Source organism: Petromyzon marinus (genome assembly GCF_048934315.1).
Source record: "Petromyzon marinus isolate PM22_M1 ecotype Great Lakes invasive population chromosome 69 unlocalized genomic scaffold, UKy_Petmar_22M1.pri1.0 chr69_unloc.1, whole genome shotgun sequence".
Taxonomy (NCBI): Eukaryota; Metazoa; Chordata; class Hyperoartia; order Petromyzontiformes; family Petromyzontidae; genus Petromyzon; species Petromyzon marinus.
In genome coordinates, this window is record NW_027422601.1 from 212,195 (window position 1) to 238,717 (window position 26,523).

The 26,523-nt window shown below is 56.8% G+C and overlaps 1 protein-coding gene and 1 long non-coding RNA gene across 2 annotated transcripts in view; one reads left to right on the forward strand and one right to left on the reverse strand.

Annotated features, from left to right (window-relative positions):
• LOC142908072 (uncharacterized) overlaps positions 1 to 26,523 on the forward strand; it is a 151,811-nt gene that overhangs the window by 119,311 nt on the left and 5,977 nt on the right. The window lies entirely within an intron of this gene.
• LOC116937437 (uncharacterized) lies at positions 809 to 12,827 on the reverse strand. Its single transcript, XM_076058240.1, has 4 exons — positions 12,646 to 12,827; positions 8,041 to 8,418; positions 5,389 to 5,499; positions 809 to 1,313 (listed from the first exon to the last, which is right to left on the reverse strand). Exons 2-4 carry the CDS (start codon positions 8,395 to 8,397, stop codon positions 858 to 860), a joined length of 924 nt encoding a protein of 307 aa, XP_075914355.1. The 5' UTR covers positions 8,398 to 8,418; positions 12,646 to 12,827; the 3' UTR covers positions 809 to 857.

Genomic DNA, 26,523 nt, shown 5'->3' on the forward strand with positions numbered 1-26,523 from the left:
CGTCACCGCCACCGCCACCATCACCTTCACCGTCACCGTCCCCGCTACCGTCACCGCTCCCGTCACCGTCACCGTCACCGTCACCACCACCGTCACCGTCACCGTCACCACCGCCCCCGTCACCGTCCCCGCTACCGTCACCGCTCCCGTCACCGTCACCATCACCGTCACCGTCACCACCACCATCACCGTCACCGTCACCACCACCGTCACCGTCACCGTCACCACCGCCCCCGTCACCGTCCCCGCTACCGTCACCGCTCCCGTCACCGTCACCATCACCGTCACCGTCACCACCACCATCACCGTCACCGTCACCACCACCGTCACCGTCACCGTCACCACCGCCCCCGTCACCGTCCCCGCTACCGTCACCGCTCCCGTCACCATCACCGTCACCACCACCGTCACCGTCACCGTCACCGCCGTCACCGCCCCCGGCACCATCACCTTCACCGTCACCGTCCCCGCTACCGTCACCGCTCCCGTCACCACCACCACCACCGTCACCGTCACCGTCACCGTCACCGCTCCCGTCACCGTCACCGTCACCATCACCGTCACCGTCACCGCCGTCACCGCCCCCGGCACCACCACCTTCACCGTCACCGTCCCCGCTACCGTCACCACCACCACCACCGTCACCGTCACCGTCCCCGTCACCGTCACCGCTCCCGTCACCGTCACCGTCACCATCACCGTCACCGTCACCACCACCGTCACCGTCACCGCCGTCACCGCCCCCGGCACCACCACCTTCACCGTCACCGTCCCCGCTACCGTCACCGCTCCCGTCACCGTCACCGTCACCGCCACCGTCACCGTCACCGTCACCGCCCCCGTCACCGCCATCACCGTCACCGCCACCCCCGGCACCACGCTAGCTCGCCTTGCCGAAACACGGTAGCGTAGGCGCCGTGCTGGAGGCTGCCCCGGGGGAACTCCCGGGAGCTGAGCGGAAGATTGCCGGCAACAAACTCCAGCAGAGCCTCCTCATGCTGCTGCTGCTGTTGGTGCTGCTGGTGGTGCTGTTGTTGTTGGTGCTGTTGTTGTGGTTGTTGTGGTTGCTGTTGTTGTTGGTGTTGTGGTTGTTGGTGCTGTTGTGGTTGTTGTTGTTGTTGGTGCTGTTGTTGTTGTTGTTGGTGCTGTTGTTGTTGGTGGTGGTGTTGTTGGTGCCGTTGGTGTTGTTGTTGTTGGTGCTGCTGTTGGTGTTGTTGTTGTTGGTGTTGTTGTTGTTGTTGGTGTTGTTGTTGTTGTTGTTCTGTGTTGGCGGGCAGTCTGGAGAAAGCAGGGATGAGTGCCAAGGCCTGGCACTGATGGGGAGAGAGGAGGAGGAGGAGAGAGAGAGAGAGGGGTGGTGATGAAGGAGGGAGATGCGGACACACGCACATTACACACAAGCTACACACACACACACACCACACACTACACACACAGGTACACACACCACACACACACATACACACACACACACTACACACAAGCTACACACACACACACACCACACACACCACACACTACACACACAGGTACACACACCACACACACACATTACACACACACACTACACACAAGCTACACACACACACACCACACACACCACACACAAACTACACACACACACAAACTACACACACCACACACACACACACAAACTACACACACCACACACACACACACCACCACCACACACACACCACCACCACACACCACCACCACACACACAGACCACACACATTACACACACAGACAGGTACACACACCACACACACCACACACACCACCACACATACACACACTACACACACACACCACCACCACACATACACACACTACACACACACACACACGCCACACACACATCACACCACCACCACACACACACCACCACACACGCTACAAACACACATTACACACACACACTACACACACGCAAACCCCCACACACACTACATGCACACACACACTACACACACACACCACCACACACACACTCCACACACACACCAACCACACAACACACACCACCAGACACACACCACACACACCACACACACACCACCAGACACACACCACACACACCACACACTCCACACACACACCAACCACACACACACACACACGACACACACCACACACACCACACACACACCACCAGACACACACCACACACACACCACACACTCCACACACACACCAACCACACAACACACACCACCAGACACACACCACCAGACACACACCACCAGACACACCACACACACCACAACACCCCACAGGGGCTGGGGAACGGCGGTGCCACGTGGTTCAGGCCCCAACACCCCCACCCCAGCGCTCACCTTGATGTGCAGGGGCAGAGTGAGAGAGTGAGAGTGTGAGAGAGAGTGTGAGAGAGTGTGAGAGAGAGTGTGAGACAGTGAGTGAGACAGTGAGTGAGTGAGACAGTGAGAGAGTGAGACAGTGAGTGAGAGTGAGTGAGAGTGAGACAGTGAGTGAGACAGTGAGTGAGACAGTGAGTGAGACAGTGAGTGAGACAGTGAGACAGTGAGTGAGACAGTGAGTGAGGTGAGTGAGTGAGAGAGTGAGTGAGACAGTGAGTGAGACAGTGAGTGAGTGAGACAGTGAGTGAGTGAGACAGTGAGAGAGTGAGTGAGTGAGACAGTGAGTGAGAGAGTGAGTGAGACAGTGAGTGAGACAGTGAGTGAGAGAGTGAGACAGTGAGTGAGACAGTGAGACAGTGAGTGAGTGAGGTGAGTGAGGTGAGCGAGTTCAGGCCCCAACCACGCCACCCCAGCGCTCACCTTGAAGTGCAGGGGCAGGCAAGGATCACGCAGGAGCAGGAGGTAGAGTGAGAGGGAGACAGTGAGTGAGACAGTGAGACAGTGAGTGAGTGAGTGAGACAGTGAGAGAGTGAGTGAGACAGTGAGTGAGGTGAGTGAGTGAGACAGTGAGCGAGTTCAGGCCCCAACACCGCCACCCCAGCGCTCACCTTGAAGTGCAGGGGCAGGCAAGGATCACGTAGGAGCAGGAGGTAGAGTGAGAGGGAGACAGTGAGTGAGACAGTGAGTGAGACAGTGAGACAGTGAGTGAGACAGTGAGACAGTGAGTGAGACAGTGAGTGAGAGAGACAGACAGTGAGACAGTGAGACAGTGAGACAGTGAGTGAGGTGAGTGAGTGAGCGAGTTCAGGCCCCAACACCGCCACCCCAGCGCTCACCTTGAAGTGCAGGGGCAGGCAGGGATCACGTAGGAGGAGGAGGTAGAGTGAGAGGGAGACAGTGAGTGAGACAGTGAGTGAGACAGTGAGTGAGAGAGAGGGTGAGAGAGTGAGACAGTGAGTGAGAGAGAGGGTGAGTGAGACAGTGAGACAGTGAGTGAGACAGTGAGTGAGTGAGACAGTGAGACAGTGAGTGAGGGAGTTCCCGCCCCAGCGCTCACCTTGAAGTGCAGGGGCAGGCAAGGATCACGTAGGAGGAGGAGGTAGAGTGAGAGGGAGACAGTGAGTGAGAGAGAGGGTGAGAGAGTGAGTGAGTGAGACAGTGAGACAGTGAGTGAGAGTGAGACAGTGAGTGAGAGAGAGGGTGAGAGAGTGAGTGAGTGAGTGAGATAGTGAGACAGTGAGTGAGACAGTGAGTGAGTGAGTGAGACAGTGAGTGAGACAGTGAGACAGTGAGTGAGTGAGACAGTGAGTGAGACAGTGAGTGAGACAGTGAGTGAGTGAGACAGTGAGTGAGACAGTGAGTGAGACAGTGAGACAGTGAGTGAGTGAGCGAGCGAGTTCCGGGCCCAGCGCTCACCTTGAAGTGCAGCGGCAGGCAAGGATCACGTAGGAGGAGGAGGTAGAGTGAGAGTGAGACAGTGAGACAGTGAGAGAGTGAGACAGTGAGTGAGACAGTGAGACAGTGAGTGAGTGAGACAGTGAGTGAGACAGTGAGTGAGACAGTGAGTGAGAGAGTGAGTGAGACAGTGAGTGAGAGAGTGAGACAGTGAGTGAGTGAGATAGTGAGACAGTGAGTGAGACAGTGAGTGAGTGAGATAGTGAGACAGTGAGTGAGACAGTGAGTGAGACAGTGAGTGAGAGAGTGAGACAGTGAGTGAGTGAGAGAGTGAGACAGTGAGTGAGTGAGATAGTGAGACAGTGAGTGAGACAGTGAGTGAGACAGTGAGTGAGAGAGTGAGACAGTGAGTGAGTGAGAGAGTGAGACAGTGAGTGAGTGAGATAGTGAGACAGTGAGTGAGACAGTGAGTGAGACAGTGAGTGAGAGAGTGAGACAGTGAGTGAGACAGTGAGTGAGTGAGATAGTGAGACAGTGAGTGAGACAGTGAGTGAGACAGTGAGTGAGAGAGTGAGACAGTGAGTGAGTGAGTGAGACAGTGAGTGAGTGAGATAGTGAGACAGTGAGTGAGACAGTGAGTGAGTGAGATAGTGAGACAGTGAGTGAGACAGTGAGTGAGTGAGATAGTGAGACAGTGAGTGAGACAGTGAGTGAGTGAGACAGTGAGTGAGTGAGAGAGTGAGTGAGTGAGAGAGTGAGTGAGACAGTGAGTGAGACAGTGAGTGAGACAGTGAGTGAGACAGTGAGTGAGAGAGTGAGACAGTGAGTGAGACAGTGAGTGAGACAGTGAGTGAGAGAGAGAGTGAGACAGTGAGTGAGAGAGTGAGACAGAGAGTGAGACAGAGAGTGAGACAGTGAGTGAGTGAGAGAGTGAGACAGTGAGTGAGACAGTGAGTGAGACAGTGAGTGAGACAGTGAGACAGTGAGTGAGACAGTGAGACAGTGAGTGAGACAGTGAGTGAGACAGTGAGTGAGACAGTGAGAGAGACAGTGAGTGAGAGAGTGAGTGAGACAGTGAGTGAGACAGTGAGTGAGACAGTGAGTGAGACAGTGAGTGAGACAGTGAGACAGTGAGTGAGACAGTGAGTGAGACAGTGAGTGAGTGAGATAGTGAGACAGTGAGTGAGTGAGAGGGTGAGAGAGTGAGTGAGTGAGACAGTGAGACAGTGAGTGAGTGAGAGAGTGAGTGAGTGAGTGAGAGGGTAAGACAGTGAGACAGTGAGTGAGACAGTGAGTGAGTGAGATAGTGAGACAGTGAGTGAGACAGTGAGTGAGACAGTGAGACAGTGAGTGAGTGAGCGAGCGAGTTCCGGGCCCAGCGCTCACCTTGAAGTGCAGGGGCAGGCAAGGATCACGTAGGAGGAGGAGGTAGAGTGAGAGGGAGACAGTGAGACAGTGAGACAGTGAGAGAGTAAGACAGTGAGTGAGACAGTGAGTGAGACAGTGAGAGAGTGAGAGGGTGAGTGAGACAGTGAGACAGTGAGTGAGAGAGTGAGTGAGTGAGACAGTGAGTGAGGTGAGTGAGCGAGCGAGTTCCGGGCCCAGCGCTCACCTTGAAGTGCAGGGGCAGGCAAGGATCACGCAGGAGGAGGAGGTAGAGTGAGAGGGAGCGGCGAGCCACATCCTCGCTGACGTCACCGCCGCTCCCACACATCGCCTCCATCTGGGACAGAGCGGGGAGAACGGGGGGGGCATGGGTTTGATGCCTAGCACGGGGGGGGGGGGGGGGAGAGGGAGGGGCGAGAGCCTCCTCCACACTGCCACCGAGTGTGTGAGTGAGTGAGTGTGTGAGTGAGTGAGACAGTGAGTGAGCGAGTGTGTGAGTGAGTGAGAGAGTGTGTGAGTGAGTGAGAGAGTGTGTGAGAGAGTGTGTGAGTGAGTGAGTGTGTGAGTGAGTGTGTGAGAGAGTGTGAGAGTGAGTGAGTGTGAGAGTGAGAGAGTGAGTGTGTGAGAGAGTGTGTGAGTGTGTGAGAGAGTGAGTGAGTGAGAGAGTGTGTGTGTGTGTGTGAGAGAGTGAGTGAGTGTGTGACTGTGTGAGTGTGTGAGTGAGTGAGTGTGTGAGTGTGAGTGAGTGAGTGTGTGAGTGAGTGAGTGAGAGAGAGAGAGTCAGTGAGTGTGTGAGTGAGCGAGCGAGTGAGTGAGTCAGTGAGTGAGTGTGTGAGTGAGTGAATGTGTGAGTGAGTGAGTGAGTGTGCGAGCGAGTGAGTCAGTGAGTGAGTCAGTGAGTGAGTCAGTGAGTGAGTGTGTGAGTGAGTGGGTGAGTGAGTGTGCGAGCGAGAGAGTGAGTCAGTGAGTGAGTCAGTGAGTGTGTGAGTGAGTCAGTGAGTGTGTGAGCGAGCGAGCGAGTGAGTCAGTGAGTGAGTGTGTGAGAGTGTGTGAGTGTGTCAGTGAGTGAGTGAGTCAGTGAGTGAGTGTGTGAGTGAGTGAGTGTGAGTGAGTGAGTGAGTCAGTGAGTATGTGAGTGAGCGAGTGAGTGAGTGTGTGAGTGTGTGAGTGAGTGTGTAAGTGTGTGAGTGAGTGTGTGAGTGAGTGAGTGTGTGAGTGTGTGAGTGAGTGAGTCAGTGAGTGTGTGTGAGTGAGTGAGTCAGTGAGTGAGTGAGCGAGTCAGTGAGTGAGTGAGTGAGTCAGTGAGTGAGTGAGTGTGTGAGTGAGTGTGTGAGTGAGTGAGTGAGTGTGAGTGTGTGAGTGAGTGAGTCAGTGAGTGTGTGAGTGAGCGAGTGAGTCAGTGAGCGAGTCAGTGAGTGAGTAGTAGGCAGTACTAGAATGCCCAAACCGACCTTGATGATCTTGAGCAGCAGTGAGAGTGAGGCGAGTGAGTGAGTGTGTGAGTGAGTGTGTGAGTGAGTGAGTGTGTGAGTGAGTGAGTGAGTCAGTGAGTCAGTGAGTGAGTGAGTGTGTGAGTGAGTGAGTGAGTGTGTGAGTGAGTGAGTGTGTGAGTGAGTGAGTGAGTCAGTGAGTGTGTGAGTGAGTGAGTGTGTGAGTGAGTGAGTGTGTGAGTGAGTGAGTGAGACAGAGAGTGAGCGAGCGAGTGAGTGTGTGAGTGTGTGAGTGAGTGAGTCAGTGAGTGTGTGAGACAGAGAGTGAGCGAGAGAGTGAGTCAGTGAGTGAGTGAGTGAGTGTGTGTGAGTGTGTGAGTAAGTGAGTGAGTGAGTGTGTGAGTGAGTGTGTGAGTGAGTGTGTGAGTGAGTGAGTGAGTCTGTGTGAGTGTGTGAGTGAGTAGTAGGTAGTACTAGAATGCCCAAACCGACCTTGACGATCTTGAGCAGCAGTGAGAGTGAGGCGAGTGAGTGAGTGACTGTGTGAGTGAGTGAGTGAGAGAGTGAGTGAGTGTGTGAGTGAGTGAGTCAGTGAGTGAGTGAGTGAGTCAGTGAGTGTGTGAGTGTGTGAGTGAGTCAGTGAGTGAGTCTGTGTGAGTGTGAGTGAGTGAGTAGTAGGTAGTACTACAATGCCCAAACCGACCTTGATGATCTTGAGCAGCAGTGAGAGTGAGGCGAGTGAGTGAGTGAGTGTGTGAGTGAGTGAGTGAGTGTGTGAGTGAGTGAGTAGTGTATGAGTGAGTGAGTGAGTCAGTGAGTGAGTGAGTGAGTGTGTGAGTGAGTGAGTCTGTGTGAGTGAGAGGCAATACAAGAAAGCCCAAACCGACCTTGACGATCTTGAGCAGCAGTGAGAGTGAGGCGAGTGAGTCAGTGAGTCAGTGAGTGAGTGAGTGAGTCAGTGAGCGAGTGAGTCAGTGAGTCAGTGAGTGTGTGTGTGAGTGAGTGAGTAAGTAGTAGGCAATACTAGAATGCCCAAAGCGACCTTGACGATCTTGAGCAGCAGTGAGAGTGAGGCGAGTGAGTGAGTGAGTGTGTGAGTGAGTGAGTGAGTCAGTGAGCGAGTGAGTCAGTGAGTCAGTGAGTGTGTGAGTGAGTGAGTAGTAGGCAATACTAGAATGCCCAACCCGACCTTGACGATCTTGAGCAGCAGTGAGAGTGAGGCGAGTGAGTAGTGTATGAGTGAGTGAGTGAGTCAGTGAGTGTGTGAGTGTGTGAGTGAGTAGTGTGTGAGTGAGTAGTGTGTGAGTGAGTGAGTGAGTCAGTGAATGAGAGAGTGTGTGAGTGAGTAGTGTGTGAGTGAGTAAGTGAGCGAGTCAGTGTGTGAGTGTGTGAGTGAGTCAGTGAGTCAGTGTGTGAGTGAGAGGCAATACTAGAATGCCCAAACCGACCTTGACGATCTTGAGCAGCAGTGAGAGTGAGGCGAGCTTCGACTCCACGCTTGGCAGAGGCCGCCTGCCGCCGCCCCTGGCCGACTGCTGTGCTGGCGGTCGTTGTTGTGGTTGTTGTGGTTGTGGTTGTTGTGGTTCTTGTTGTGGTTGTGGTTGTTGTGGTTCTTGTTGTGGTTGTTGTGGTTGTTGTGGTTGTGGTGGCATCCACCACACAGACAGAGAATCCCACGACGCCAGGAGGGCTTGGGTGACGATCGGAAGTCCACCTCCTCCACCTCCACCACCTCCTCCACCACCTCCTCCACCTCCTCCACCTCCTCCCTTCCTGGTGTGCTCTCCGAACGCGTGGCTGAGCATGCCGTGCAGAATACGAGCCACCTACACACGGGGTCCCCACATCGCCATGGTCACCATCGTCGTCGCCATGGTAACCACGGTCACCACGGTAACCGCGGTCACCACGGTAACCATCGTCGTCGCCATGGTCACCATCGTCGTCGCCATGGTCACCACGGTCACCACGGTCACCATCGTCGTCGCCACGGTCACCACGGTCACCACGGTCACCATCGTCGTCGCCACGGTCACCACGGTCACCACGGTCACCATCGTCGTCGCCACGGTCACCATCGTCGTAGTCATCGTCACCATGGTCACCATGGTCACCACCATCGACGTCGTCACCATGGTCACCACCATCGACGTCGTCACCATGGTGACCATGGTCACCATGGTCACCACCGTCACCACCGTCACCACCGTCGTCATTGTCACCATGGTAACCATGGTCACGACCGTCGTCATCGTCACCACGGTCACCACGGTCACCATCGCCATCATCACCATCACTACCGTCACCATCATTACCACCGTTACCATCATCACCATCGTCACCATCATCACCATCACTACCGTCACCATCATTACCACCGTCACCATCGTCACCATCACGTGTGGGTGCCGCTGCACCGTGTGTGGGTGTGCGTGTGTAGGGTGCGTGTGTGTAGTGTGTGTGTGTAGTGCGTGTGTAGTGTGTGTAGTGTGCGTGTGTAGGGTGCGTGTGTGTAGTGTGTGTGTGGGGTGTGTGTAGTGTGTGTAGTGTGTGTGTGGTGTGTGTGGTGTGTGTGTTTGGGGTGTGTGTGTCTGTGTGTGGTGTCTGTGTGTGTGTGGTATGTGTGGGGTGTGTGTAGTGTGTGTAGTGTGTGGGTAGTGTGTGTAGTGTGTGTGTGTGTGTGGTGTGTGTAGTATGTGTAGTGTGTGGGGTGTGTGCAGTGTGTGTAGTGTGTGTGTGTGGGGTGTGTGCGTGTGTGGGGTGTGTGTGTGTGGGGTGTGTGTGTGTGTGTGTGGGGTGTGTGTGTGTGTGTGTGGGGTGTGTGTGTGTGTGGGGTGTGTGTGTGTGGTGTGTGGGGTGTGTGTGTGTGGTGTGTGTAGTGTGTGTGTGTGGTGTGTGTAGTGTGTGTATGGGGTGTGTGTGGTGTGTGTGTGTGGGGTGTGTGTGTGGGGTGTGTGTAGTGTGTGTGTGTAGTGTGTGTGTGTAGTGTGTGTGTGTAGTGTGTGTGGTGTGTGTGTGTAGTGTGTGTGGTGTGTGTGTAGTGTGTGTGTGTGTGTGGTGTGTGTGTAGTGTGTGTGGGGTGTGTGTGTGGTGTTTGTGTAGTGTGTGTGGGGTGTGTGTGTGTGGGGTGTGTGTGTAGTGTGTGTGTGTGGGGTGTGTGTAGTGTGTGTGTGTAGTGTGTGTGGGGTGTGTGTGCGTAGTGTGTAGTGTGTGTGGTGTATGTGTATGTGTGTGTGTGTAGTGTGTGTGTGTGTGTGGTGTGTGTCTGTGTGTGTGGGGTGTGTAGTGTGTGTGTAGGGTGGGGTGTGTGGGGTGTGTGTGTGTGTAGTGTGTATGTCTGTGTGTGCTGCTGCACCGTGGCAGGGTGCGTGTGTGTAGTGTGTGTGTGTAGTGTGTGTGGGGTGTGTGTGTAGTGTGTGTAGTGTGTGTGTGGGGTGTGTGTGTAGTGTGTGTGTGTAGTGTGTGTGTGTAGTGTGTGTGGGGTGTGTGTGTAGTGTGTATGTGTGTGTGGTGTGTGTAGTCTGTGTGTGTGTGCTGCTGCACCGTGGCAGGGTGTGTGTGTGTGTGTGTAGTGTGTGTGTAGTGTGTGTGGGGTGTGTGTGTAGTGTGTGTGTGTAGTGTGTGTGTGTAGTGTGTGTGTAGTGTGTGTGGGGTGTGTGTGTAGTGTGTGTGTGTAGTGTGTGTGTAGTGTGTGTGGGGTGTGTGTGTAGTGTGTGTGTGTAGTGTGTGTGTGTAGTGTGTGTGTAGTGTGTGTGGGGTGTGTGTGTAGTGTGTGTGTGTAGTGTGTGTGGGGTGTGTGTGTAGTGTGTGTGTGTGTGTAGTGTGTGTGTAGTGTGTGTGGGGTGTGTGTGTAGTGTGTAGTGTGTGTGGTGTGTGTAGTGTGTGTGTAGTGTGTGTGTGTAGTGTGTATGTCTGTGTGTGCTGCTGCACCGTGGCAGGGTGTGTGTGTGTAGTGTGTGTGTGGTGTGTGTGTAGTGTGTGTGTGGTGTGTGTGTGGTGTGTGTCTGTGTGTGTGTGGGTGTGTAGTGTGTGTGTGTGTGGTGTGTGTGTAGTGTGTGTGTGTAGTGTGTGTGTGTGTGTCTGTGTGTACTGTGTGTGTGTGTAGTGTGTATGTGTGTCTGTGTGTACTGTGTGTGTGTGTAGTGTGTATGTGTGTCTGTGTGTACTGTGTGTCTGTGTGCTGCTGCACCGTGGCAGGGTGTGTGTGTGTACTGGGTGTGTGTGTGTGTGTAGTGTGTGGGGTGTGTGTATGGTGTGTGTGTGTACTGTGTCTGTGTGCTGCTGCACCGTGGCAGGGTGCGTGTGGGGTGTGTGTGTGTGTAGTGTGTGTGTCTGTATGTGTGTGTAGTGTGTAGTGTGTGGGGTGTGTGCGTGTGTAGTGTGTCTGTATGTGTGTGTAGTGTGTAGTGTGTGGGGTGTGTATGTGTGTAGTGTGTCTGTGTGTGTGTACTGTGTCTGTGTGCTGCTGCACCGTGGCAGGGTGCGTGTGTGTGTGTGTCTGTGTGTGTGTGTGTGGGGTGTGTGTGTGTAGTGTGTACAGTGTGTGTACTGTGTGTGTGTGTGTAGTGTGTGTGTAGTGTGTGTGTGTGTGTGCTGCTGAACCGTGGCAGGGTGCGTGTGTGTGTAGTGTGTGTGTAGTGTGTGTAGTGTGTGTGTAGTGTGTGTGTGTGTAGTGTGTGTGTAGTGTGTGTGTGTGTGTAGTGTGTGTGTAGTGTGTGTGTGTAGTGTGTGTGTAGTGTGTGTGTGTAGTGTGTGGGTGTACTGTGTGTGTGTAGTGTGTGTAGTGTGTGGGTGTCTGTGTGTGTGTGTCTGTGTGTAGTGTGTGTACTGTGTGTGTGTCTGTGTGTGTGTAGTGTGTGTGTAGTGTGTGTGTGGTGTGTGTGTGGTGTGTGTGGTGTGTGTGTGTAGTGTGTGTGTGGTGTGTGTGTGTGGTGTGTGTGTGTAGTGTGTGTACTGTGTGGGGTGTGTGTGTGTGTGTAGTGTGTGTAGTGTGTGTGTGTACTGTGTGTGTACTGTGTGTGTAGTGTGTGTGTAGTGTGTGTGTGTGGGGTGTGTGTCTGTGTGTGTGTGGTGTGTGTGTGTAGTGTGTGTACTGTGTGGGGTGTGTGTGTGTGTAGTGTGTGTAGTGTGTGTGTGTACTGTGTGTGTACTGTGTGTGTAGTGTGTGTGTAGTGTGTGTGTGTGGGGTGTGTGTGTAGTGTGTGTGTGGTGTGTGTGTGGTGTGTGTGTAGTGTATGTGTCTGTGTGTGTGTGGGGTGTGTGTGTGTAGTGTGTAGTCTGTGTGTAGTCTGTGTGTGTGTGCTGCTGCACCGTGGCAGGGTGTGTGTGTGTGTGTGGGGTGTGTGTGTGTGTAGTGTGTGTGTAGTGTGTGTGTAGTGTGTGTGTAGTGTGTGGGGTGTGTGTATGGTGTGTGTGTGTGTGTCTGTGTGTGTGTGTGTGGGGTGTGTGTGTGTAGTGTGTACAGTGTGTGTACTGTGTGTGTGTAGTGTATGTGTCTGTGTGTGTGTGGGGTGTGTGTGTGTGTAGTGTGTGTAGTGTGTGTGTCTGTGTGTGTGTGTAGTGTGTGTGTGTGTAGTGTGTGTGTAGTGTGTATGTGTGTCTGTGTGTAGTCTGTGTGTAGTCTGTGTGTGTGTGCTGCTGCACCGTGGCAGGGTGTGTGTGGTGTGTGTGTGTAGTGTGTGTGTGTGTGGTGTGTGTGTAGTGTGTGTGTCTGTGTGTAGTGTGTGTGTAGTCTGTGTGTGTGTGCTGCTGCACCGTGGCAGGGTGTGTGTGGGGTGTGTGTGTGTGTAGTGTGTGTGTACTGTGTGTGTAGTGTGTGTGTCTGTGTGTAGTCTGTGTGTAGTCTGTGTGTGTGTGCTGCTGCACCGTGGCAGGGTGCGTGTGTGTAGTGTGTGTGTAGTGTGTATGTGTGTCTGTGTGTACTGTGTGTGTGGTGTGTGTCTGTGTGTATGGTGTGTGTGTAGTCTGTGTGTGTGTGCTGCTGCACCGTGGCAGGGTGCGTGTGGGGTGTGTGTGTGTGTAGTGTATGTGTCTGTGTGTGTGTGCTGCTGCACCGTGGCAGGGTGCGTGTGGGCGCGCTGGGTCAGCAGGGGCACGGAGCGCCGCGCGTCCCTCAGCAGCTTGGAGTTGACGGCGCGCGGGAAGACGGCGTGCAGCCTCTCCCCGCACGAGGCCGGGCGCACCGCCCCTGGCCCCGCCCCCGGCCCTGGCCACGCCCCCGGCTCCGCCCATGGCACCGCCCCCGGCACCGCCCCCGCCCCTGGCACAGACCCTGGCCCCGCCCCTGGCTCCGCCCCCGCCCCTGGCACCGCCCCCGGCACCGCCCCTGGCCCCGCCCATGGCACCGCCCCCGGCCCCGCCCCTGGCACAGACCCTGGCACCGCCCCCGGCCACGCCCCTGGCTCCGCCCCGCCCCTGGCCACGCCCCTGGCCACGCCCCCGGCCACGCCCCTGGCCCCACCTCGGGCTCTCCCAGGAGGAGCCGCACCAGGTCCTCTACCTGGTGCCGTGGGGGGGGGAGGGGGAGAGGGGGGAGGGAGAGGGAGGGGGGAGAGGGGGGAGGGAGGGGGGAGAAAGGGGGGAGAAAGGGGGGGAAAGGGGGGGGGAGGGGGGCGAGGGGGGGGAGGGGGCGAGGGGGGCGAGGGGGGAGAGGAGGGAGGGGGGGAGGGGGGAGGGGGGGAGGGGGGAGAGGGGGGAGGGGGGAGGGGGGAGGGGGGAGAGGGGGGGAGGGGGAGAGGGGGGAGGGGGAGAGGGGGGAGAGGGGGGAGGGGGAGAGGGGGGAGGGGGAGAGGGGGGAGGGGGAGAGGGGGGAGGGGGGAGGGGGGGAGGGGGGAGAGGGGGGAGAGAGGAGAGGGAGGGGGAGGAGAGTTTTAAGGTGGGATGGGATGGAGGCAGGAAGTATGTGAGTGAGTGAGTGAGCGAATGAGTGAGTGAGTGAGTCGGTGAGTGAGTTGGTGATTGAGTGAGTGAGTTGGTGAGTGAGTGAGTGAATTGGTGAGCGAGCGACCGAGTGAGTGAGCGAGCTAATGAGTAGGTGAGTGAGTCGGTGAGTGAGTTGGTGATTGAGTGAGCGAGTAGGTGAGTGAGTGAGTGAGCGAGTGAGTGAGCGAGCGAATGAGTAGGTGAGTGAGTAGGTGAGTGAGTTGGTGAGTGAGTGAGCGAGTAGGTGAGTGAGTGAGTGAGCGAGTGAGTGAGCGAGCGAATGAGTAGGTGAGTGAGTAGGTGAGTGCGTTGGTGAGTGAGTGAGCGAGTAGGTGAGTGAGTGAGTGAGCGAGTGAGTGAGCGAGTGAATGAGTAGGTGAGTGATAGGTGAGTGAGTTGGTGATTGAGTGAGCGAGTAGGTGAGTGAGTGAGCGAGCGAGCGAGCAGGTGAGTGAGTGAGTGAGCGAGTAGGTAAGCGAGGAGGTGAGTTAGCAGATGAGTGAGTGAGTGAGTTGGTGAGTCGCTGAGTCGGTGAGTGAGTGGGTGAGTGAGTTGGTGATTGAGTGAGTTGGTGAGTGAGTGAGTGAGTGAATTGGTGAGCGAGCGACCGAGTGAGTGAGCGAGCGAATGAGTAGGTGAGTGAGTGAGTGAGCGATTAGGTAAGCGAGGAGGTGAGTTAGCAGATGAGTGAGTGAGTGAGTAGGTGAGTGAGTGAGTGAGCGAGTAGGTGAGTGAGTAGGTGAGTGAGTAGGTGAGTGAGTGAGTGAGCGAGTAGGTGAGTGAGTCGGTGAGTGAGTTGGTGATTGAGTGAGCGAGTAGGTGAGTGAGTGAGCGAGCGAGCGAATGAGTAGGTGAGTGAGTCGGTGAGTGAGTTGGTGATTGAGTGAGCGAGTAGGTGAGTGAGTGAGTGAGCGAGTGATTGAGTGAGTGAGCGAGTGAGTGAGTGAGTGAGTCGGTGAGTGAGTTGGTGATTGAGTGAGTGAGTTGGTGAGTGAGTGAGTGAATTGGTGAGCGAGCGACCGAGTGAGTGAGCGAGCTAATGAGTAGGTGAGTGAGTCGGTGAGTGAGTTGGTGATTGAGTGAGCGAGTAGGTGAGTGAGTGAGTGAGCGAGTGAGTGAGCGAGCGAATGAGTAGGTGAGTGAGTAGGTGAGTGAGTTGGTGAGTGAGTGAGCGAGTAGGTGAGTGAGTGAGTGAGCGAGTGAGTGAGCGAGCGAATGAGTAGGTGAGTGAGTAGGTGAGTGCGTTGGTGAGTGAGTGAGCGAGTAGGTGAGTGAGTGAGTGAGCGAGTGAGTGAGCGAGTGAATGAGTAGGTGAGTGATAGGTGAGTGAGTTGGTGATTGAGTGAGCGAGTAGGTGAGTGAGTGAGCGAGCGAGCGAGCAGGTGAGTGAGTGAGTGAGCGAGTAGGTAAGCGAGGAGGTGAGTTAGCAGATGAGTGAGTGAGTGAGTTGGTGAGTCGCTGAGTCGGTGAGTGAGTGGGTGAGTGAGTTGGTGATTGAGTGAGTTGGTGAGTGAGTGAGTGAGTGAATTGGTGAGCGAGCGACCGAGTGAGTGAGCGAGCGAATGAGTAGGTGAGTGAGTGAGTGAGCGATTAGGTAAGCGAGGAGGTGAGTTAGCAGATGAGTGAGTGAGTGAGTAGGTGAGTGAGTGAGTGAGCGAGTAGGTGAGTGAGTAGGTGAGTGAGTAGGTGAGTGAGTGAGTGAGCGAGTAGGTGAGTGAGTCGGTGAGTGAGTTGGTGATTGAGTGAGCGAGTAGGTGAGTGAGTGAGCGAGCGAGCGAATGAGTAGGTGAGTGAGTCGGTGAGTGAGTTGGTGATTGAGTGAGCGAGTAGGTGAGTGAGTGAGTGAGCGAGTGATTGAGTGAGTGAGCGAGTGAGTGAGTGAGTGAGTCGGTGAGTGAGTTGGTGATTGAGTGAGTGAGTTGGTGAGTGAGTGAGTGAATTGGTGAGCGAGCGACCGAGTGAGTGAGCGAGCTAATGAGTAGGTGAGTGAGTCGGTGAGTGAGTTGGTGATTGAGTGAGCGAGTAGGTGAGTGAGTGAGTGAGCGAGTGAGTGAGCGAGCGAATGAGTAGGTGAGTGAGTAGGTGAGTGAGTTGGTGAGTGAGTGAGCGAGTAGGTGAGTGAGTGAGTGAGCGAGTGAGTGAGCGAGCGAATGAGTAGGTGAGTGAGTAGGTGAGTGCGTTGGTGAGTGAGTGAGCGAGTAGGTGAGTGAGTGAGTGAGCGAGTGAGTGAGCGAGTGAATGAGTAGGTGAGTGATAGGTGAGTGAGTTGGTGATTGAGTGAGCGAGTAGGTGAGTGAGTGAGCGAGCGAGCGAGCAGGTGAGTGAGTGAGTGAGCGAGTAGGTAAGCGAGGAGGTGAGTTAGCAGATGAGTGAGTGAGTGAGTTGGTGAGTCGCTGAGTCGGTGAGTGAGTGGGTGAGTGAGTTGGTGATTGAGTGAGTTGGTGAGTGAGTGAGTGAGTGAATTGGTGAGCGAGCGACCGAGTGAGTGAGCGAGCGAATGAGTAGGTGAGTGAGTGAGTGAGCGATTAGGTAAGCGAGGAGGTGAGTTAGCAGATGAGTGAGTGAGTGAGTAGGTGAGTGAGTGAGTGAGCGAGTAGGTGAGTGAGTAGGTGAGTGAGTAGGTGAGTGAGTGAGTGAGCGAGTAGGTGAGTGAGTCGGTGAGTGAGTTGGTGATTGAGTGAGCGAGTAGGTGAGTGAGTGAGCGAGCGAGCGAATGAGTAGGTGAGTGAGTCGGTGAGTGAGTTGGTGATTGAGTGAGCGAGTAGGTGAGTGAGTGAGTGAGCGAGTGAGTGAGTGAGTGAGCGAGTGAGTGAGTGAGTGAGTCGGTGAGTGAGTTGGTGATTGAGTGAGTGAGTTGGTGAGTGAGTGAGTGAATTGGTAAGCGAGCGACCGAGTGAGTGAGCGAGCTAATGAGTAGGTGAGTGAGTCGGTGAGTGAGTTGGTGATTGAGTGAGCGAGTAGGTGAGTGAGTGAGTGAGCGAGTGAGTGAGCGAGCGAATGAGTAGGTGAGTGAGTAGGTGAGTGAGTTGGTGAGTGAGTGAGCGAGTAGGTGAGTGAGTGAGTGAGCGAGTGAGTGAGCGAGCGAATGAGTAGGTGAGTGAGTAGGTGAGTGCGTTGGTGAGTGAGTGAGCGAGTAGGTGAGTGAGTGAGTGAGCGAGTGAGTGAGCGAGTGAATGAGTAGGTGAGTGATAGGTGAGTGAGTTGGTGATTGAGTGAGCGAGTAGGTGAGTGAGTGAGCGAGCGAGCGAGCAGGTGAGTGAGTGAGTGAGCGAGTAGGTAAGCGAGGAGGTGAGTTAGCAGATGAGTGAGTGAGTGAGTTGGTGAGTCGCTGAGTCGGTGAGTGAGTGGGTGAGTGAGTTGGTGATTGAGTGAGTTGGTGAGTGAGTGAGTGAGTGAATTGGTGAGCGAGCGACCGAGTGAGTGAGCGAGCGAATGAGTAGGTGAGTGAGTGAGTGAGCGATTAGGTAAGCGAGGAGGTGAGTTAGCAGATGAGTGAGTGAGTAGGTGAGTGAGTGAGTGAGCGAGTAGGTGAGTGAGTAGGTGAGTGAGTAGGTGAGTGAGTGAGTGAGTGAGCGAGTAGGTGAGTGAGTCGGTGAGTGAGTTGGTGATTGAGTGAGCGAGTAGGTGAGCGAGTGAGCGAGCGAGCGAATGAGTAGGTGAGTGAGTCGGTGAGTGAGTTGGTGATTGAGTGAGCGAGTAGGTGAGTGAGTGAGTGAGCGAGTGAGTGAGCGAGCGAATGAGTAGGTGAGTGAGTAGGTGAGTGAGTTGGTGAGTGAGTGAGCGAGTAGGTGAGTGAGTGAGTGAGCGAGTGAGTGAGCGAGCGAATGAGTAGGTGAGTGAGTAGGTGAGTGCGTTGGTGAGTGAGTGAGCGAGTAGGTGAGTGAGTGAGTGAGCGAGTGAGTGAGCGAGTGAATGAGTAGGTGAGTGATAGGTGAGTGAGTTGGTGATTGAGTGAGCGAGTAGGTGAGTGAGTGAGCGAGCGAGCGAGCAGGTGAGTGAGTGAGCGAGTAGGTAAGCGAGGAGGTGAGTTAGCAGATGAGTGAGTGAGTGAGTTGGTGAGTCGCTGAGTCGGTGAGTGAGTGGGTGAGTGAGTTGGTGATTGAGTGAGTTGGTGAGTGAGTGAGTGAGTGAATTGGTGAGCGAGCGACCGAGTGAGTGAGCGAGCGAATGAGTAGGTGAGTGAGTCGGTGAGTGAGTTGGTGAGTGAGTGAGCGAGTAGGTGAGTGAGTGAGCGAGTGAGCAAATGAGTAGGTGAGTGAGTCGGTGAGTGAGTTGATGAGTGAGTGAGTGAGTAGGTGAGTGAGTGAGTCGGTGAGTGAGTAGGTGAGTGTGTGAGTGAGTAGGTGAGTGAGTAGGTGAGTGAGTGAGTGAGCGAGTAGGTGAGTGAGTAGGTGAGTGAGTAGGTGAGTGAGTGAGTGAGTAGGTGAGTAGGTGAGTGAGTGAGCGAGTAGGTGAGTGAGTAGGTGAGTGAGTGAGTGAGCGAGTGAGTGAGTGAGTGAGCGAGTGAGTGAGTGAGTGAGCGAGTGAGTGAGTGAGTGAGTCGGTGAGTGAGTTGGTGATTGAGTGAGTGAGTTGGTGAGTGAGTGAGTGAATTGGTGAGCGAGCGACCGAGTGAGTGAGCGAGCTAATGAGTAGGTGAGTGAGTCGGTGAGTGAGTTGGTGATTGAGTGAGCGAGTAGGTGAGTGAGTGAGTGAGCGAGTGAGTGAGCGAGCGAATGAGTAGGTGAGTGAGTAGGTGAGTGAGTTGGTGAGTGAGTGAGCGAGTAGGTGAGTGAGTGAGTGAGCGAGTGAGTGAGCGAGCGAATGAGTAGGTGAGTGAGTAGGTGAGTGCGTTGGTGAGTGAGTGAGCGAGTAGGTGAGTGAGTGAGTGAGCGAGTGAGTGAGCGAGTGAATGAGTAGGTGAGTGATAGGTGAGTGAGTTGGTGATTGAGTGAGCGAGTAGGTGAGTGAGTGAGCGAGCGAGCGAGCAGGTGAGTGAGTGAGTGAGCGAGTAGGTAAGCGAGGAGGTGAGTTAGCAGATGAGTGAGTGAGTGAGTTGGTGAGTCGCTGAGTCGGTGAGTGAGTGGGTGAGTGAGTTGGTGATTGAGTGAGTTGGTGAGTGAGTGAGTGAGTGAGTGAATTGGTGAGCGAGCGACCGAGTGAGTGAGCGAGCGAATGAGTAGGTGAGTGAGTCGGTGAGTGAGTTGGTGAGTGAGTGAGCGAGTAGGTGAGTGAGTGAGTAGGTGAGTGAGTGAGTGAGCGAGTAGGTGAGTGAGTAGGTGAGTGAGTAGGTGAGTGAGTGAGTGAGTGAGCGAGTAGGTGAGTGAGTCGGTGAGTGAGTTGGTGATTGAGTGAGCGAGTAGGTGAGTGAGTGAGCGAGCGAGCGAATGAGTAGGTGAGTGAGTCGGTGAGTGAGTTGGTGATTGAGTGAGCGAGTAGGTGAGTGAGTGAGTGAGCGAGTGAGTGAGTGAGTGAGCGAGTGAGTGAGTGAGTGAGTCGGTGAGTGAGTTGGTGATTGAGTGAGTGAGTTGGTGAGTGAGTGAGTGAATTGGTGAGCGAGCGACCGAGTGAGTGAGCGAGCTAATGAGTAGGTGAGTGAGTCGGTGAGTGAGTTGGTGATTGAGTGAGCGAGTAGGTGAGTGAGTGAGTGAGTGAGCGAGTGAGTGAGCAAGCGAATGAGTAGGTGAGTGAGTAGGTGAGTGAGTTGGTGAGTGAGTGAGCGAGTATGTGAGTGAGTGAGTGAGCGAGTGAGTGAGCGAGCGAATGAGTAGGTGAGTGAGTAGGTGAGTGCGTTGGTGAGTGAGTGAGCGAGTAGGTGAGTGAGTGAGTGAGCGAGTGAGTGAGCGAGTGAATGAGTAGGTGAGTGATAGGTGAGTGAGTTGGTGATTGAGTGAGCGAGTAGGTGAGTGAGTGAGCGAGCGAGCGAGCAGGTGAGTGAGTGAGTGAGCGAGTAGGTAAGCGAGGAGGTGAGTTAGCAGATGAGTGAGTGAGTGAGTTGGTGAGTCGCTGAGTCGGTGAGTGAGTGGGTGAGTGAGTTGGTGATTGAGTGAGTTGGTGAGTGAGTGAGTGAGTGAATTGGTGAGCGAGCGACCGAGTGAGTGAGCGAGCGAATGAGTAGGTGAGTGAGTCGGTGAGTGAGTTGGTGAGTGAGTGAGCGAGTAGGTGAGTGAGTGAGCGAGTGAGCAAATGAGTAGGTGAGTGAGTCGGTGAGTGAGTTGATGAGTGAGTGAGTGAGTAGGTGAGTGAGTGAGTCGGTGAGTGAGTAGGTGAGTGTGTGAGTGAGTAGGTGAGTGAGTAGGTGAGTGAGTGAGTGAGCGAGTAGGTGAGTGAGTAGGTGAGTGAGTAGGTGAGTGAGTGAGTGAGTGAGTAGGTGAGTAGGTGAGTGAGTGAGCGAGTAGGTGAGTGAGTAGGTGAGTGAGTGAGTGAGCGAGTGAGTGAGTGAGTGAGCGAGTGAGTGAGTGAGTGAGCGAGTGAGTGAGTGAGTGAGTCGGTGAGTGAGTTGGTGATTGAGTGAGTGAGTTGGTGAGTGAGTGAGTGAATTGGTGAGCGAGCGACCGAGTGAGTGAGCGAGCTAATGAGTAGGTGAGTGAGTCGGTGAGTGAGTTGGTGATTGAGTGAGCGAGTAGGTGAGTGAGTGAGTGAGTGAGCGAGTGAGTGAGCGAGCGAATGAGTAGGTGAGTGAGTAGGTGAGTGAGTTGGTGAGTGAGTGAGCGAGTAGGTGAGTGAGTGAGTGAGCGAGTGAGTGAGCGAGCGAATGAGTAGGTGAGTGAGTAGGTGAGTGCGTTGGTGAGTGAGTGAGCGAGTAGGTGAGTGAGTGAGTGAGCGAGTGAGTGAGCGAGTGAATGAGTAGGTGAGTGATAGGTGAGTGAGTTGGTGATTGAGTGAGCGAGTAGGTGAGTGAGTGAGCGAGCGAGCGAGCAGGTGAGTGAGTGAGTGAGCGAGTAGGTAAGCGAGGAGGTGAGTTAGCAGATGAGTGAGTGAGTGAGTTGGTGAGTCGCTGAGTCGGTGAGTGAGTGGGTGAGTGAGTTGGTGATTGAGTGAGTTGGTGAGTGAGTGAGTGAGTGAATTGGTGAGCGAGCGACCGAGTGAGTGAGCGAGCGAATGAGTAGGTGAGTGAGTCGGTGAGTGAGTTGGTGAGTGAGTGAGCGAGTAGGTGAGTGAGTGAGCGAGTGAGCAAATGAGTAGGTGAGTGAGTCGGTGAGTGAGTTGATGAGTGAGTGAGTGAGTAGGTGAGTGAGTGAGTCGGTGAGTGAGTAGGTGAGTGTGTGAGTGAGTAGGTGAGTGAGTAGGTGAGTGAGTGAGTGAGCGAGTAGGTGAGTGAGTAGGTGAGTGAGTAGGTGAGTGAGTGAGTGAGTAGGTGAGTAGGTGAGTGAGTGAGCGAGTAGGTGAGTGAGTAGGTGAGTGAGTGAGTGAGCGAGTGAGTGAGTGAGTGAGCGAGTGAGTGAGTGAGTGAGCGAGTGAGTGAGTGAGTGAGTCGGTGAGTGAGTTGGTGATTGAGTGAGTGAGTTGGTGAGTGAGTGAGTGAATTGGTGAGCGAGCGACCGAGTGAGTGAGCGAGCTAATGAGTAGGTGAGTGAGTCGGTGAGTGAGTTGGTGATTGAGTGAGCGAGTAGGTGAGTGAGTGAGTGAGTGAGCGAGTGAGTGAGCGAGCGAATGAGTAGGTGAGTGAGTAGGTGAGTGAGTTGGTGAGTGAGTGAGCGAGTAGGTGAGTGAGTGAGTGAGCGAGTGAGTGAGCGAGCGAATGAGTAGGTGAGTGAGTAGGTGAGTGCGTTGGTGAGTGAGTGAGCGAGTAGGTGAGTGAGTGAGTGAGCGAGTGAGTGAGCGAGTGAATGAGTAGGTGAGTGATAGGTGAGTGAGTTGGTGATTGAGTGAGCGAGTAGGTGAGTGAGTGAGCGAGCGAGCGAGCAGGTGAGTGAGTGAGTGAGCGAGTAGGTAAGCGAGGAGGTGAGTTAGCAGATGAGTGAGTGAGTGAGTTGGTGAGTCGCTGAGTCGGTGAGTGAGTGGGTGAGTGAGTTGGTGATTGAGTGAGTTGGTGAGTGAGTGAGTGAGTGAATTGGTGAGCGAGCGACCGAGTGAGTGAGCGAGCGAATGAGTAGGTGAGTGAGTCGGTGAGTGAGTTGGTGAGTGAGTGAGCGAGTAGGTGAGTGAGTGAGCGAGTGAGCAAATGAGTAGGTGAGTGAGTCGGTGAGTGAGTTGATGAGTGTGGTGAGTGGAGAGTAGGTGAGTGAGTGAGTCGGTGAGTGAGTAGGTGAGTGTGTGAGTGAGTAGGTGAGTGAGTAGGTGAGTGAGTGAGTGAGCGAGTAGGTGAGTGAGTAGGTGAGTGAGTAGGTGAGTGAGTGAGTGAGTAGGTGAGTAGGTGAGTGAGTGAGCGAGTAGGTGAGTGAGTAGGTGAGTGAGTGAGTGAGCGAGTAGGTGAGTGACTGAGTGAGTAGATGAGTGAGTGAGTGAGCGAGTAGATGAGTGAGTGAGCGAGTAGGTGAGTGACTGAGTGAGTAGATGAGTGAGTGAGTGAGCGAGTAGGTGAGTGACTGAGTGAGTAGATGAGTGAGTGAGTGAGCGAGTAGGTGAGTGAGTAAGTGAGTAGGTGAGTGAGTGAGTGAGTAGGTGAGTGAGTAGGTGAGAGAGTAGGTGAGTGAGTGAGTAGGTGAGTAGGTGAGTGAGTAGGTGAGTAGGTGAGTGAGTAGGTGAGAGAGTAGGTGAGTGAGTGAGTAGATGAGTGAGTGAGTGAGCGAGTAGGTGAGTAGGTGAGTGAGTAGGTGAGTGAGTGAGTGAGTAGGTGAGTAGGTGAGTGAGTAGATGAGTGAGTGAGTGAGTAGGTGAGTGAGTGAGTAGGTGAGTGAGTGAGTGAGTAGGTGAGTAGGTGAGTGAGTAGGTGAGTGACTGAGTGAGTAGGTGAGTGAGTAGGTGAGTGAGTGAGTGAGTAGGTGAGTAGGTGAGTGAGTGAGTAGGTGAGTAGGTGAGTGAGTAGGTGAGTGAGTGAGTGAGTAGGTGAGTAGGTGAGTGAGTGAGTGAGTAGGTGAGTAGGTGAGTGAGTAGGTGAGTAGGTGAGCGAGCGAGCGAGCAGGTGAGCGAGCGAGCAGGTGAGCGAGTAGGTGAGCGAGTACGTGAGTGAGTGAGTGAGTAGGTGAGTGAGTAGATGAGTGAGTGAGTGAGTAGGTGAGTGAGTAGGTGAGCGAGTGAGTGAGTAGGTGAGTGAGTAGGTGAGTGAGTGAGTGAGTAGGTGAGTGAGTAGGTGAGTGAGTGAGTGAGTCGGTGAGTGAGTGAGTGAGTAGGTGAGTGAGTGAGTGAGTGAGCGAGCGAGCGAGCGAGCAGGTGAGTGAGTGAGCGAGTAGGTGAGTGAGTAGGTGAGTGAGTAGGTGAGTGAGTGAGTGAGTAGATGAGTGAGTGAGTAGGTGAGTAGGTGAGTGAGTAGGTGAGTGAGCGAGCGAGTGAGCAGGTGAGCGAGCAGCGTTATGCACCGGCAGTCCGAGCGAGAAGGCCAGGTTGAGCATCTGCTGGGCCAGGTCGCTGGCGCTGGGGTCCAGCGAAAGGTACCGCGTGGTGGCGGTGGTGGCGGCGGTGGCGGTGGAGGCGGTGGTGGCGGTGGTGGCGGTGGAGGCGGTGGAGGCGGTGGTGGCGGTGGTGGTGGTGGAGGCGGTGGAGGCGGTGGAGTTAAGCGCCGTGCACACGGCCATCAGCATGCGCCAAGGGGAGAGCTGCACACACCCACGGTGAGCGGCAGGCACACGGCACAGCGGTGAGAGCGTGTGGCTCACCGGGCGAGCGTGTGGCTCACCGGGCGAGCGTGTGGCTCACCGGGCGAGCGTGTGGCTCACCGGGAGCGGTGTGGCTGTGGCTCACCGGGGGAGCGTGTGGCTTACCGGGGGAGCGTGTGTCTCACCGGGTGAGCGTGTGGCTCACCGGGAGACACACGCTCACCGGGGGAGCATGTGTCTCACCGGGTGAGCGTGTGGCTCACCGGGTGAGCGTGTGGCTCACCGGGGGAGCGTGTGGCTCACCGGGCGAGCGTGTGGCTCACCGGGGAGCGTGTGTCTCACCGGGGGAGCGTGTGGCTCACCGGGGGAGCGTGTGGCTCACCGGGCGAGCGTGTGGCTCACCGGGGGAGCGTGGGACTCACCGGGCGAGCGTGTGGCTCACCGGGCGAGCGTGTGGCTCACCGGGAGACACACGCTCACCGGGGGAGCGTGTGGCTCACCGGGGGAGCGTGTGGCTCACCGGGGGAGCGTGTGGCTCACCGGGGGAGCGTGTGACTCACCGGGGGAGCGTGTGGCTCACCGGGAGACACACGCTCACCGGGGGAGCGTGTGGGCTCACCGGGCGAGCGTGTGGCTCACCGGGGGAGCGTGTGGCTCACCGGGCGAGCGTGTGGCTCACCGGGCGAGCGTGTGGGTCACCGGGGGAGCGTGTGGCTCACCGGGTGAGCGTGTGGCTCACCGGGGGAGCGTGTGGCTCACCGGGTGAGTGTGTGGCTAACCGGGCGAGCGTGTGGCTCACCGGGCGAGCGTGTGGCTCACCGGGCGAGCGTGTGGCTCACCGGGGGAGCGTGGGGCTCACCGGGCGAGCGTGTGGCTCACCGGGGGAGCGTGGGGCTCACCGGGCGAGCGTGTGGCTCACCGGGCGAGCGTGTGGCTCACCGGGAGACACACGCTCACCGGGGGAGCGTGTGGGCTCACCGGGTGAGCGTGTGGCTCACCGGGGGAGCGTGTGGCTCACCGGGGGAGCGTGTGGCTCACCGGGTGAGTGTGTGGCTCACCGGGAGACACACGCTCACCGGGGGAGCGTGTGGCTCACCGGGTGAGCGTGTGGCTCACCGGGGGAGCGTGTGGCTCACCGGGTGAGCGTGTGTCTCACCGGGGGAGCGTGTGGCTCACCGGGGGAGCGTGTGGCTCACCGGGAGACACACGCTCACCGGGGGAGCGTGTGACTCACCGGGGGAGCGTGTGGCTCACCGGGGGAGCGTGTGGCTCACCGGGGGAGTGTGTGGCTCACCGGGGGAGCGTGTGGCTCACCGGGAGACACACGCTCACCGGGGGAGCGTGTGGCTCACCGGGGGAGTGTGTGGCTCACCGGGTGAGCGTGTGGCTCACCGGGCGAGCGTGTGGCTCACCGGGAGACACCACGCTCACCGGGGGAGCGTGTGGCTCACCGGGGGAGCGTGTGGCTCACCGGGTGAGCGTGTGGCTCACCGGGAGACACACGCTCACCGGGGGAGCGTGTGGCTCACCGGGGGAGCGTGTGGCTCACCGGGGGAGCGTGTGGCTCACCGGGGGAGCGTGTGGCTCACCGGGGGAGCGTGTGGCTCACCGGGTGAGCGTGTGGCTCACCGGGGGAGTGTGTGGCTCACCGGGTGAGCGTGTGGCTCACCGGGAGACACACGCTCACCGGGGGAGCGTGTGGCTCACCGGGGGAGCGTGTGGCTCACCGGGGGAGCGTGTGGCTCACCGGGGGAGCGTGTGGCTCACCGGGGGAGCGTGTGGCTCACCGGGTGAGCGTGTGGCTCACCGGGGGAGCGTGTGGCTCACCGGGGGAGCGTGTGGCTCACCGGGGAGCGTGTGGCTCACCGGGGGAGCGTGTGGCTCACCGGGTGAGTGTGTGGTTCACCGGGAGACACACGCTCACCGGGTGAGCGTGTGGCTCACCGGGTGAGCGTGTGTCTCACCGGGGGAGCATGTGGCTCACCGGGTGAGCGTGTGTCTCACCGGGTGAGCGTGTGTCTCACCGGGGGAGCGTGTGGCTCACCGGGGGAGCGTGTGGCTCACCGGGAGACACACGCTCACCGGGGGAGCGTGTGACTCACCGGGGGAGCGTGTGGCTCACCGGGGGAGCGTGTGGCTCACCGGGGGAGTGTGTGGCTCACCGGGGGAGCGTGTGGCTCACCGGGGAGCGTGTGGCTCACCGGGAGACACGCTCACCGGGGGAGCGTGTGGCTCAACCGGGGGAGTGTGTGGCTCACCGGGTGAGCGTGTGGCTCACCGGGCGAGCGTGTGGCTCACCGGGAGACACACGCTCACCGGGGAGCGTGTGGCTCACCGGGGGAGCGTGTGGCTCACCGGGTGAGCGTGTGGCTCACCGGGAGACACACGCTCACCGGGGGAGCGTGTGGCTCACCGGGGGAGCGTGTGGCTCACCGGGGGAGCGTGTGGCTCACCGGGGGAGCGTGTGGCTCACCGGGGGAGCGTGTGGCTCACCGGGAGACACACGCTCACCGGGCGAGCGTGTGGCTCACCGGGTGAGCGTGTGGCTCACCGGGTGAGCGTGTGGCTCACCGGTGAGCGTGTGGCTCACCGTGTGAGCGTGTGGCTCACCGGGCGAGCGTGTGGCTCACCGGGAGACACACGCTCACCGGGGGAGAGTGTGGCTCACGGGAGCCACACGCTCACCTGGTGAGCGTGTGGCTTACCGGGTGAGCGTGTGGCTCACCGGGGAGCGTGTGGCTCACCGGGTGAGCGTGTGGCTCACCGGGGAGCGTGTGGCTCACCGGGCGAGCGTGTGGCTCACCGGGCGAGCGTGTGGCTCACCGGGCGAGCGTGTGGCTCACCGGGCGAGCGTGTGGCTCACCGGGCGAGCGTGTGGCTCACCCGGTGAGCGTGTGGCTCACCCGGTGAGCGTGTGGCTCACCGGGGGAGCGTGTGGCTCACCGGGTGAGCGTGTGGCTCACCGGGCGAGCGTGTGGCTCACTGGGTGAGCCTGTGGCTCACCGGGGAGCGTGTGTCTCACCGGGGGAGTGTGTGTCTCACCGGGGGAGTGTGTGGCTCACCGGGTGAGTGTGTGGCTCACCGGGGGAGCGTGTGGCTCACCGGGAGACACACGCTCACCGGGGGAGCGTGTGGCTCACCGGGGGAGCGTGTGGCTCACCGGGTGAGCGTGTGGCTCACCGGGGGAGCGTGTGGCTCACCGGGTGAGCGTGTGGCTCACCAGGAGACACACGCTCACCCGGGGGAGCGTGTGCTCACTGGGGGAGCGTGTGGCTCACCGGGGGAGCGTGTGGCTCACCGGGGAGCGTGTGGCTCACCGGGGGAGCGTGTGGCTCA